The following is a 12,288-nucleotide window of genomic DNA, read 5'->3' as shown; positions in this document are numbered from 1 at the left end:
ATTTTGTTGGGGTGAAGGTAGGCAGTATAAATGTTACAAATAGATGCATATGTTTGGAGGAAACGCAGACTGATAAAGAAGTTATCACAGTAACTTTCAATATCACATCTCTTTGTCCAAAATGTTTTATTATAAGTTAATACAATAAGAAAATAATTTTGGCCAGGCCCAGTGGCTCATGCCTGTAATCCCAGCACTTTGGGAGGCCAAGGCAGGAGGATCACTGGAGCCTAAGACTTTGAGACCAGCCTGGGCAACATGGCAAGACCCTGTCTCTTCAAAAAATACAAAATTAGCCGCTTGTTGGTGGCATGCACCTGTAGTCCAGCATCTTGGGAGGCTGAGGTGGGAGGATTGTTGGAGCCAGGGAAGTCAAGTCTGCAGTTACCTGAGATTGTGTCACTGTGCTCCAGCCTGGGTGACAGAGTGAGAGACCTTGTCTCAAAAAAAAAAAAAGTTGAATTCAATACCTAAAACATAACAAGTCTGAAGGTACACAAAGACTTCCACAAATATCCTACCTAAAAATTGTTTACTTCTTGGTTTTTCATTATCTAGAGAGATTGTGTTAATTTTTAAAATTTTTTTAATAAAAATGTCTTTAAAATTGTACAGAATTTCAGAATGACTGACACTGCCGAAGCTGTTCCAAACTTTGAAGAGATGTTTGCTAGTAGATTCACAGAAGATGACAAGGAATATCAGGAATATCTAAAACGCCCTCCTGAGTCCCCTCCAATTGTTGAGGAATGGAATAGCAGAGCTGGTGGGAACCAAAGAAACAGAGGCAACCGGTACATAAAGAATAAATGCAAATGGTTGACCTGGCAGAGGATAGCTTTAATCTGCAAGACTGTAAGGCCACTGAGGGCAGGGACTAGTTTTTAGTATGGCATGCCTAGTGCCTAATAGTGCCTGGTATATTGTTTCTGATAAATACTTGCTTTAATATTTTTTCAGCACCATATATTTTTTTCCTTGCTGTTCAAGTGTGTGTGTTTTCTTGTTTTTAAATGTTCTTTCTATAGACTAATACTTTCTATGCAAATCTCCTTTAAAAACCTAGAGTTTTCTAGAACTTGTTCAATTCCATAAAGAAAATGTTGTTTCGATTTTACTCTACGAACAAGTTTACAATTGGAAGTTACTTTTACTTAATTCAAAATAGTCAAAGGAATAAATTACCATACCATTTTTGTACAATTGAATAGATTTCACTTTAATTCAGAACCATTCTATTGGTTATATAGTCTGCCTATTTCTCTGTAAAGTGTATGTAGTATAGCACTAGAAGAATGATTTCAGTCTTAGGAAAGGTTTGAATAACTGGTGCTATAACATTCTATTGTGAAAAATGTTTTTTAGTCTTATTTATTGAGAAACTAGATGCACTGCTGTGGGTTTGTCATGTGTTTTTTTAACAAGGAAATTTAAAGACTTTTTTTGTTTTGTTCTTGTAGATTGCAAGATAACAGACAGTTCAGAGGCAGGGACAGCAGATGGGGGTGGCCAAGTGACAATCGATCCAATCAGTGGCATGGACGATCCTGGGGTAACAATTACCCGCAACACAGACAAGAACCTTACTATCCCCACCAATATGGACATTATGGTTACAACCAGCGGCCTCCTTACGGTTACTACTGATAGAAATGTTGGCAGCTTTTAGTAAAAGCATTTACTCTGTTACCATGACAAAAGTTTGGGTGACTTCTGTTGGTCATAGTTATACATCTGATTTTAGAGAACGGATTATTTTTTGGAAGTTGAGACTTAAAAAAAAAGATCTTAACTTGCGGGATGCGATGGTTGCTGGTAATAACTGAAATTGTGGATTATATTGCTTGACTTCTACCTCAGAGTCTTCCTTGTTTCACGATGTAATAGTGCTTTGAGTTTGGTATATTTTCTTATTTGACCTCTAGGAGACCTTTGTTTTACACAGAAATAAAAATTTTAAAATAGAAAATGCTTGCTTTTACTTTGTAAGGTAAGACAGTATCCATATACTTAGATTTGCTCATTTCTAAAATTCTAGAAGTTAATACAATCAGCTCATGAATGCACAGCTATGCTTCTTGTGAAAGATTGTACATAACATCAGCAGTTGAAAAATAAAACAATTCCTTTTTTTTTTTTTTGCTTTTGTTACGTGACTGTGGTACTTTGTGATTCCTTACTCTATAGATAATGAGTCAGCTCCACAGTTATTTGGGTCTCTTTAGAGGGAAATCAGTAATAAAGCTGTAAAATAAGGAAGGAATCATTGTCAGTTTGTGTCTTGATCTGGTGGTGGTTGGGATTAGGGTATCATCGTTGTATATACCCACTAAGGCTTTTCGCTAACAACACAGCAGGTCAAAATTCACACATATAAAAGTTTAACTCTGTGATGTTCAAAATTTCCTTTTTAATCCTGTAAATAATGCTGCATTTTGATTGTTCTTTCTTTTTTGGTATTTAATGTGGGCTGATTTTACAATGTTATATTCACTTCCAGATGCATACCTCTGCTGCTTTCTCTTCTATAAATAGTGATGCTACAAACTTCGTTTCACAGAGATAATTCTATTTCAAATCGTTTTAATGGTTATTACAGCAATGGTTTCATTCAAATAAAATTAAAAAAAAAAATTTAAGTGTCTTCACTCCCAAGTTCTAGCAGTTAGCCTATTTATTAATATGGTGAAATGAGATTTTTTGGTTTTTTTATTATGCTGTTTTTCATATCTGTTGAAAAGGGCTTATTTGGTTTAAGAGTAACATTAAGAGTGCAAGTTTCAACATAGGTCAAAGGAATTAACAGGCACCTCCCTGACTTTATTAGAGTGACCAAAAAAATAAAAAATCAAACAATATTTAAAAAGGCATCTTCTGGCCAGGTGCAGTGGCTCACGCCTATAATCCCAGCACTTTGCGGGGCTTAGGTGGGTGAATCACTATCACTTGAGGTCAGGAGTTTGAGACCAGCCTTATCAACATGGTGGGACCCCATCTCTACTAAAAATATAAAAATTAGCTGGGTGTAGTGGCACATGCCTATAATCTCAGCTACTTGGGAGGCTGAGGCAGGAGAATTGCTTTAACTCCAGAGGTGGAAGTTGCAATAAGCCGAGATCATGCCACTGCACTCCAGCCTGGGTGACAGAGTGAGACTTCATCTCAAAAAAAACGGTAGCATCTTTGTAAACCTGTCTTTTACTGCCTTCTCTCTTAGCACTCCACTCTAGGCCCTCAAAGTTGACTTCTCCAGGTACTTCATGCTCTGATTCTACCTCTTTTTTATTCTCCCTGGAAAGCTACCTCTCAGGTAACTGTTTTATTGGAAAGAACCTAATAAGTCATGCATTCACACTAAGATGTAAATAAAATATTAACAGTAAGGTAAGCGTTTTCCCTGTACCTCCCTAATTACATCAGTAGGCAACAAGCCAGTGCTATAGGTTTTGGGCCTAGCATGGTGGCCTACGCCTGTAATCCAAGCACTGGGAGGCCAAGGTGGGCAGATCAGGAGGTCAGGAGTTCGAGACCAGCCTGGCAAACATGGTGAAACCCTGTCTCGACTAAAGATACCAAAAATTAGCCGGGTGTGGTGGCAGGTGCCTGTAATCCCAGCTATTTGGGAGGCAGGAGAATTGCTGGAACCCAGGAGGCAGAGGCTGCAGTGAGCCATTGCACTTGAGCATGGGTGACAGGGTGAGACTCTGTCCCAGAAAAAAAAAATAAAAGGTTTTGATACTACAGATACTTAGCCAAATAGTAACGTCCTGACTACACTCCAGGATCTTCTCTGAAAGCAGAAGTGTTATCAAAAATATCTATCACCTGGTTGGGTATGGTGGCTCACACCCGTTATCCCAGCACTGTGGGAGGCCAAGGTAGAAAGATCACTTGAGGCCAGGAGTTTGGGGCCAGCCTTGGCAATGTAGCAAGATCCTGTCTCTACAGAAAATTTAAAAATTAGCTCAGTGTGGTGGTCATGCCTGTAGTCCTAGCTACTCAGGAAGCTGAGGCAGGAAGATCCCTTGAGTCCCTGAGGACTTCAGGACTACAATGAGCTAGGATCATGCCACTGTACTCCAGTTTGGGCAAGAGAATGGGACCTTATCTCTTAAAAACAATGATTTAAACCAGGCGTGGTGGCTTATACCTGTAATCCCAGCACTTTGGGAGGCCGAGGCGGGAGGATCACAAGGTCAGGAGATTGAGACCATCCTGGCTAACACAGTGAAACCCCATCTCTACTAAAAACACAAAAAATTAGCCAGGTGTGGTGGCACACACCTTTAGTCCCAGCTACTAGGGAGGCTAAAGCAGGAGAATTACTTGAACCTGGGAGGCGGAGGTGCAATGAGCTGAGATCAATCATGCCACTGCACTCCAGTCTGGGCAACAGAGTGAAACTGCCTCAAAAAATTGGTAATGATTTATAGGCTGAGCGTGGTGGCTCACGCTTGTAATCCTAGCACTTTGGGAAGCTGAGATGGGCAGATCACTTGGGGTCAGGAGTTTAAGACCAGCCTTGCCAACATGGTAAAACCCAGTTTCTACTAAAAATACAAAAACTAGCCAGGCATGGTGGCAGGCACCTGTAATCCCAGCTACTCAGGAGGCTGAGGCAAGAGAATCGCTTGAACCTGGGAGGCCGAGGTTGCAGTGAGCTGAGACCATGCTGTTGCACTCCAGCCTGGGCAACAAGATCAAAACTCCGTCTCAAAAGAAAACAAACAACAACAGCAACAACAAAACAATTTATAACATCATATTACCTGAGAAAGCACGGGCGCTGAGCAGTAGTTGAGACAGTAGCTGACTATAGCTTCAGGGCAGGATTCTCTGCTGTGCCAGCTGTTGACACAAAGGGAGACGTGTGGGTTCAAGGCCAGCACTGAAGGGGTGCCTCTCAAAAATCTCAGAAGAGAGGTGGTTTCCAACAGTATTTAAACGCTTTAACTCCTAACACAGCTAGGCTGCCTGTGACCTGAGTATCAGCCCTGCTTGAAAAAATAGGAATAAACCGCCTTTCAACATGAGTTAATTCGGCATGCTGCATGAATAATCTATGTGGTTATGGTTTTTGTTTTTTAACAAGTTACTATCAGACTGTACTCCTGCCCCCCATGTGCTTAAAACCAGGAAGAAATAAAAGGCACAGTTTCTGCTTCATGAGACAGGAAATAACATGAAAAAAGCTTAAAGATAAGAGTGAGAACAAAGAATTAAAATAGTGTCAAATAGAATTAATTTCAAGTAGACAGTCTGTTATAATAACATATGGCATTAGGCATAAGGAATCCTAGCTTCCAGTTCTGTGCTTAAAACATATGTGACCTTGAGAAAATCATGTAAATGCTGAACTTATTGGCTTAGCTGGAAAAAGGAGGACAATACCCAACCTGCCACCCTCATAGAATTATTAAAATAAATAACTAAAGGAAGAGCTTGAGAATATAGAGTTGTGACCATTAAACTCCTAGTGGCACATAATAGGTGCTGCATAAACATTTGTTGAATCAACGGGAGGGGAGGGAAGTATTTGGTAAATTGTAAAGCGTAGTGTTGATATGAAGGATGTAAAGTAATGGACAGAAGATAAGGCAAGGCAGGAGACGTTGAGAATTAAGGATTTCTGACCGTTTCCTTATGTGAATTCATATGTGAATTAGCAAAGGAAAGCAAGTTATATCATTCAGAAAATAAACACTTCAAATGTGGAAGACGGATTGTATTTAAAAAGTTGAGCTAAAATTAGCAGTATTTGGCCAGGCCCAGTGACTCACACTTGTAATCCCAGCACTTTGGGAGGCCAAGGCAGGTAGACAACCTCAGGTCAGGAGTTTGAGACCAGCCTGGCCAAAATGGCAAAACCCTATCTCGATGAAAAACAAAAATTAGCTGGGCATGGTGGTGTGCACCTGTAGTCCTGGCTACTAGGGAAGCTGAGGCTGGAGACTTGCTTGAACCTGGGAGGCAAAGGTTGCAGTGACCCAAGATTGCGCCACTGCACTCCAGCCTGAGCAACAGGGCAAGACTCCATCTCAGAAATAAATAAATACGTAAAATAAGTAGCATTTGCTGTTTGGAAATTGGTACCGAGTTTAGAATGTCAAATGTTAATTACTGAACACACCAGATCAATGTCCTTTTGAGAACAGGATGCTGGGAAGTTTCAGAGTTTTTTGTGTTTTGTTTTTGAGTGCTAGGTAGACTTGGGGTTATTATACAGAATGTAATAAACTTGAGTCACTGCTTTGAGAATAGTTTTGGGGTTCTTGAAACTATATAGGAAGAAGACATCTGGGAAGATTTCTAGCATGGTTTTTGTTTCCAAAGCCATGTTCCTTATAATGCTCAACAGACAAATATATAATTTTCCTTGTATTTTATTCACCTAAAGGAAAATACAGGACTGGGCTGGGTACAGTGGCTCATGCCCGTAATCCCAGCACTTTAGGAGGCCAAGGTGGGCAGATCACAAGGTCAGGCATTCGAGACCAGCCTCACCAACATGGTTAAACCCGCCTCTACTAAAAATACAAAAAAATAGCTGGGCGTGGTGGTGCACACCTGTAATCCCAGCTACTCAGGAGGCTGAGGCAGAAAAATCGCTTGAACCCAGGAGGCGGAGGCTGCAGTGAGCTGAGATCGTGCCACTGAACCCCAGCCTGGGTGAAAAACCAAGACTCCATCTCAAAAAAAAGAAAAAGATAGGACTTTACAATAGAATTAATTGTAATGAAATGTCAGTTTTAAGTTGAGACTGTTACAATTGAAGGAAGCCATCATTTGCCCTGAAGGTTATTGACAGCACTAATTTTCAACTCTCATAAAAGAACTTTACTTGTTTCCTAAATATAATTTTTAATTTTTTAATTTTTTTTTTTTTTTTTAGACAGAGTCTCACACTTATTACCCAGGCTGGAGTGCAGTGGCACGATCTGGGCTCACTGCAATCTCCACCTCCTGGATTCAAGCAGTTCTCCTGCCTCAGCCTCCCACATAGCTGGGATTACAGCTGCCCACCACCACACCCAGCTAATTTTTGTTGTTTTAGTAGAGATGGGGTTTCATTATGTTGGCCAGGCTGGTCTCGAACTCCTGACTTCAAGTGATCCACCCGCCTCAGCCTCCCAAAGTGCTGGGATTACAGGTATGACCCATCGCGCCTGGCCCTAAATATAATTTTTTAAAAAAATTTATTTTTAGACAAGTTCAAGCCAACCTAAATACAATTTTTTCACACCTTAAAAATTTTCCTAGACTTCCTATTTTATTTGATTCAATCCAAACACAGATTTGGCTGTGTATGGAAATCTATCTCGTAGACTGTTGACTTCTTTTAATTAGCACCATCAGCTATAGTGAAAGGAATTTTTTAAATTTAGGAAATATAAGAAATAAATATTCCCAGCTTAAGGTGGCTTCTATTACAATTGGACTTCAGTTAGCTGGGAATGTTAGTTGTGAAAGTGCTTACTTTATAACGTCAGACAAATGAAATACATGTAAATTATTATCTGAAATGCCTATATGCATTTTTCTTTCAATATGTTGCATTTTAACCAAAGACACGTATTTAATATATACATAAATGAGAATTTTGAAATATTAAATAAGGCTTTGGTTAATTCTGTATGAAAAAATTATATATAAGGCACTCAAAGCATCTTTGTTCTGTTTATGAACATAAAAAGATATGCTTTTAAAACTCTCAAATTTTAAAATTGATTTAAGACCAACAGGAGAAAATACTCTTGACACTGGCAGAAGTTAATTGTTAATATTTAGATTAATCCTTTAGGATTCACATGTATCCAGATGTGATATATCTAAAGAAAGATTTCTACTGACATCTGCTATATTAAATTATTATGGAATGAAAGAAACAACTAGATTCAAGTAGTAGATTATACCACTGGAGCCCACAGCAGTCTTGAGAGCGGATATCTCCTCTTTTCTAGAAGGCTGGCTGATTACTGCTGTAACCAGCTTTTGAGGAAAGTAAGGATGGGAGTAGAGATCCCTTGACCTGTGGACATTCTGGAGGAGAGTGGCCCTGGGCCAGGAGGGTTGCATGGGTCCCAATCAGTGGGGCTGCACTACGTCACGGTGTGCCCTGGGTGAGGAAGAAGTGACACTTCAGCTGCTGTGACACTGCTGAGGCTTCTGCGTGCCAGAGAAACATCTTGCTTCTGAGGAATTCAATGATCAGTGCTGTCAGATTAGAAAAGTGGAGATGAGCTGTGGATAATATCCCTCAGATTTAAAGGTTTACAGGATGGGATAGGAGGAGCAGGTTAATGAAAAGTCTTTGGTCAGAACAGTTGGCCAGGCATGTGGCTCATGCCTGTAATGCCAGCACTTTGGAAGGTTAAGGTGGATGGATCACCTGAGGTCAGCAGTTCCAGACCAGCCTGGCAAAAACCCATCTCTACTAAAAATACAAAAATTTGTTGGGCATGGTGGTACATGACTGTAATCCCAGCTACTCAGGAGGCTGAGGCAGGAGAACTGCTTGAACCTGGGAGGTGGAAGTTGCAGTGAGCCGAGATCGCATCACTGCACTCAAGCCTGGGTGACAGAGGGGGATTCCATCTAAAAAAAAACAAAAACAAACAGCTAATATGTGACTTGACTGCCCCACTGCAGGATTAAGAGAGAGCATAAAGTATGCAGCACTGAACTAGGCACATAATGGGTACCCAGTCAGGTTTGGACATTAAAATGAGGTATCTGTGGGCTGCTAGGGTACAAGAAGGACAACTCACAAATCTTTCACCAGTGTCTTTATGGGGTGATGGGCTGATTTCAGTTGTTTTCATTCCTCTCCCTAAGGGGCACAGACAGCTCCATGTATGGGCTAATTCAGTTGATGTTTTCATTCCTTTCCCTCAGGGACACAGAGAGCCCTGTGTATTAATTACCAGTTAGATTTTCTGTGGGTTTCAGTGACTCCTCCTGAGACAGCTTCAGGGGATGATGGGATGATGATCTCGTGGTTTTTTTCCACTGCTAGTACCTTTAACTCCCTAAAGAATCTCCAGCCTCTTTGTCTGAATTAGGTAAATAAAACTGCTCTTAATGGCTAATGGCTAGAGCTTTGTTGTTTGTATGTGTATTTTTCTCATTTTAAAATTTCCTCAACTTGTGTGTTTACAAAACAATAAATAAGTGAATCAATACAAAAATGAATAATTTTGGCTGAGTGAGGTGGCTCACTCCTGTAATCCCAGCAGTTTGGGAGGCTGAGGAGAACGAATCACCTGAGCTCAGGAATTCAAGACCAGCCTGGCCAACATGGAGAAGTCCCATCTCTACTAAAAATACAAAAAATAAATAAATAAATAAACGGGCATGGTGGCTTAGGCCTGTAATCCCAGATACTTGGGAGGCTGAGGCAGAAGTATCACTTAAACCTGGGAGGCAGAGGTTGCAGTGATCCGAGATCACCCCACCACACTCCAGTCTGAGCAACAAGAGTGAAACTTTGTCTCGAAAAATAATTTTTAAGTGACTTCTATAGCTGTCATTTTCCCTTCTTTGTTCACTCTTCTCTATCTTGCCTTCTAAATTCCATACCGTTTTCAGCCTCCTCTCTGTTGGACTGTTTCCAACATGGCCTGTATTTCTATTATGCTTCTGTTTTTCCTTTTTATTTATTTGAGACAGGGTCTTGCCCTATCACCCAAGCTGAAGTGCAGTGGCGTGATTGTGGCTCACTGCAACCTTGAATTCCTGAGCTCAAGTGATCCTCCTGTCTCAGCCTCCCAAGTAGCTGGGACTATAGGCACAAGCCATTATGCCTGGCTAATTTTATTTTTATAGAAAAGGGGTCTCACTATGTTGCCCAGGCTGGTCTTGAACTCCTGGCCTCAAGCTATCCTCCTGCCTCAGCTTCCCAAACTGCTGGGATTACAGGCATGAGCCAGCATGGCCAGCCTTATCTTTTATTTTTAAATTCTGTTAGCCACACTTCAAGTGCTCAATAGCCACATGTGGTAGGAGCAGCTATCATGTGGACATGTCGCCCAGTATGGCTGTAGAAGAGGACTAAAGGCTAGCATTTTTGTTGACCTGACTCACTCCCTTATTGTCCACAGTGGCCTAATCCCCCTAGGCATCTCTGATGAAAGTTTGAACATCACTGTGATAGTAAAAACATAGATGAGTTTCCTGTAGAAATGACCAGGGAGTATGTAACCTGTGGCTGCAAAATTTGGGGATTCTTCCCTCCCAAATTCTGTCTGGGGGACTGATGGCAGACAGGCTAAAATGCAAAAACCCTTAATAACTGAATTCTAAGGATTGTCTGAGGAATGCCTATGTGGGTAGAAATAGGTGTTCTTCCTGCAACCTAGAAAAAATAATTTCCTGTACCATGAAGGATCATTATCTCCAGTGTTGTCCCAGAAGAGGATCTGTGACTGGCTGCTACCATAGGTCCATCCCTGCAGCAGAAATGGGAGCTCTAGATGGTCATAGCTCCCTTACTCTGGCCCCTAATTTCCCTGGCTCTGATTCCAAGCTCTCCAAGCAGCCTTAAAATGATTCTCTTAAAGAGATTTCCCAAAGGGACAGAATGTGCTCACTACAGATCCCACTGTACAGTCTATTTGGCAGGTCTGTTCTTGACTCAAGTTAATAAGTTGGCATCTTGATTAGAAATTAGCTCCTTGCCAATTGCCCCACCCAGGTCCATTTTCAAAAACACTGGCTTCGTGGATTTCTGAAAGCTGCAGTTAAGGGAGAAACTCAGGACCATGCTGCCTCCACCATGGCAATGAGCCGAGATGCTCATGTACCCAGCTGGCCCCAAGTTAACAACACTCAGGCCTGAGCTCAATTTAAGATACAGGGGGACTAAGCTTAAGGAATAGCTCTGAAGCCTGGCGCAGTGGCTCATGCCTGTCATCTCGGCACTTTGGGAAGCCAAGGTGGGCGGATCACAAGCTCAGGAGTTCAAGACCAGCCTGGCCAAATGGTGAAACCCCATCTGTACTAAAAATATGAAAAATTAGCCAGACTGGCGGCACACACCTGTAATCCCAGCTGCTTGGGAAGCTGAGACAGGAGAATCACTTGAATCCAGGAGGCAGAGGTTGCAGTGAGCCAAGATTATACCATTGCACTCCAGCCTGGGCGACAGAGCAAGACTCCTTCTCGAGGAAAAAAAAAAAAAAAAGGCTCTGAGAAGACAAGAAGGATCACAGCGTGTGAGCGTGGTAGTCAGGCACTGCAGAAAAAAATTTCCTATTAGCACTGTTCACTTCAAAAGGAACCAAGTTTCAAAGTCTGTGTAGTTTTGTTGTGTTATGGTGCCACCTCTTGGATGTAAATTGAAATTCTAAGTTTTTAGTCACTAGTTACATGCATTAAAACAATTTGAATTTGTGGACACGTGGGTTCTAAAATTTATATTCTGCATTATAGCTAAGGAACTATGTAACCAAATCCCTGGAATCTAAGAGGGAGATGCTGACAGCCCATAGCCCAGAGAGCTGCCTCTTAAAAAGTTTGTGCATTTAGGTGTTTGGAACTTTATTTTTTGAGACAGACTCTCACTCTGTCACCCAGGCTGAAGTGCAAAATTTAACAATCTCAGCTCACTGCAACCTCTACTTACTGGCTTCAAGCAATTCTTGGGTCTCAGCCTCCTGAGTAGCTGGGACTGCAGGCATGCACCACCACAGCCAGCTAATTTTTGTATTTTTAGTAGAAACAGGGTTTCACCATGTTGGTCAGGCTGGTCTTGAACCCCCGACTTCGAGTGATCTAGCTGCCTGAGCCTCCCAAAGTGCTGGATTACAGGCATGAGCCACCGCACCTGGCCTAGATGTTTGGAACTTTAAACACTGCAAAGGTGCCACCTCCATCCTCTGGTTCTTGCTGTCCATCCCCTAACCAAGAGTAAAGTGTGGAATGGCTCACAGAAATCAGGAGTCCGAAATCTCTGCTCCTGCCTCCAGGGCATAATGAGCCAGGCTGTTCTTACCCAGGTTCTGTCAAAGTATAGCGTAGGCAAAGCACCTAGCAGTGTCTGTCAAGTAAGCACCCAAGTTAATAAATGATGAATCAATCATGTTTGTACAAGTAATCATCATTTATTAAGGTGGGGGTAAGCCAGGCACCGTGGCTCACGCCTGCAATCCCAGCACTTTGGGAGGCTAAGGTGGGAGGATTATGAAGTCAAGAAATCAAGACTATCCTGGCCAACATGGTGAAACCCTGTCTCTACTAAAAATACAAAAAATTAGCCAGGCGTGGTGGCATGTACCTGTAGTCCCAGCT

At 41.7% G+C, this 12,288-nt stretch overlaps 1 protein-coding gene across 1 annotated transcript in view; it reads right to left on the bottom strand.

Annotated features, from left to right (window-relative positions):
- Positions 1-664: 664 nt before the first annotated feature.
- The window catches only part of CUNH15orf40 (chromosome unknown C15orf40 homolog), an 18,873-nt gene continuing 7,249 nt past the window's right edge, over positions 665-12,288 (bottom strand). Inside the window, exon 4 of the mRNA XM_017502264.2 lies at positions 665-763. Coding sequence (XP_017357753.1) covers positions 680-763 — 84 coding nt within the window. The 3' untranslated portion in view covers positions 665-679. The remainder of the gene's footprint in view (positions 764-12,288) is intronic.

Source organism: Cebus imitator, unplaced genomic scaffold (assembly GCF_001604975.1).
Source record: "Cebus imitator isolate Cc_AM_T3 unplaced genomic scaffold, Cebus_imitator-1.0 Scaffold295, whole genome shotgun sequence".
In the NCBI taxonomy this organism is placed as follows: Eukaryota; Metazoa; Chordata; class Mammalia; order Primates; family Cebidae; genus Cebus; species Cebus imitator.
Note: the sequence above shows the minus strand (reverse complement) of the source record. Positions and strands in the feature narration are given on the sequence as shown.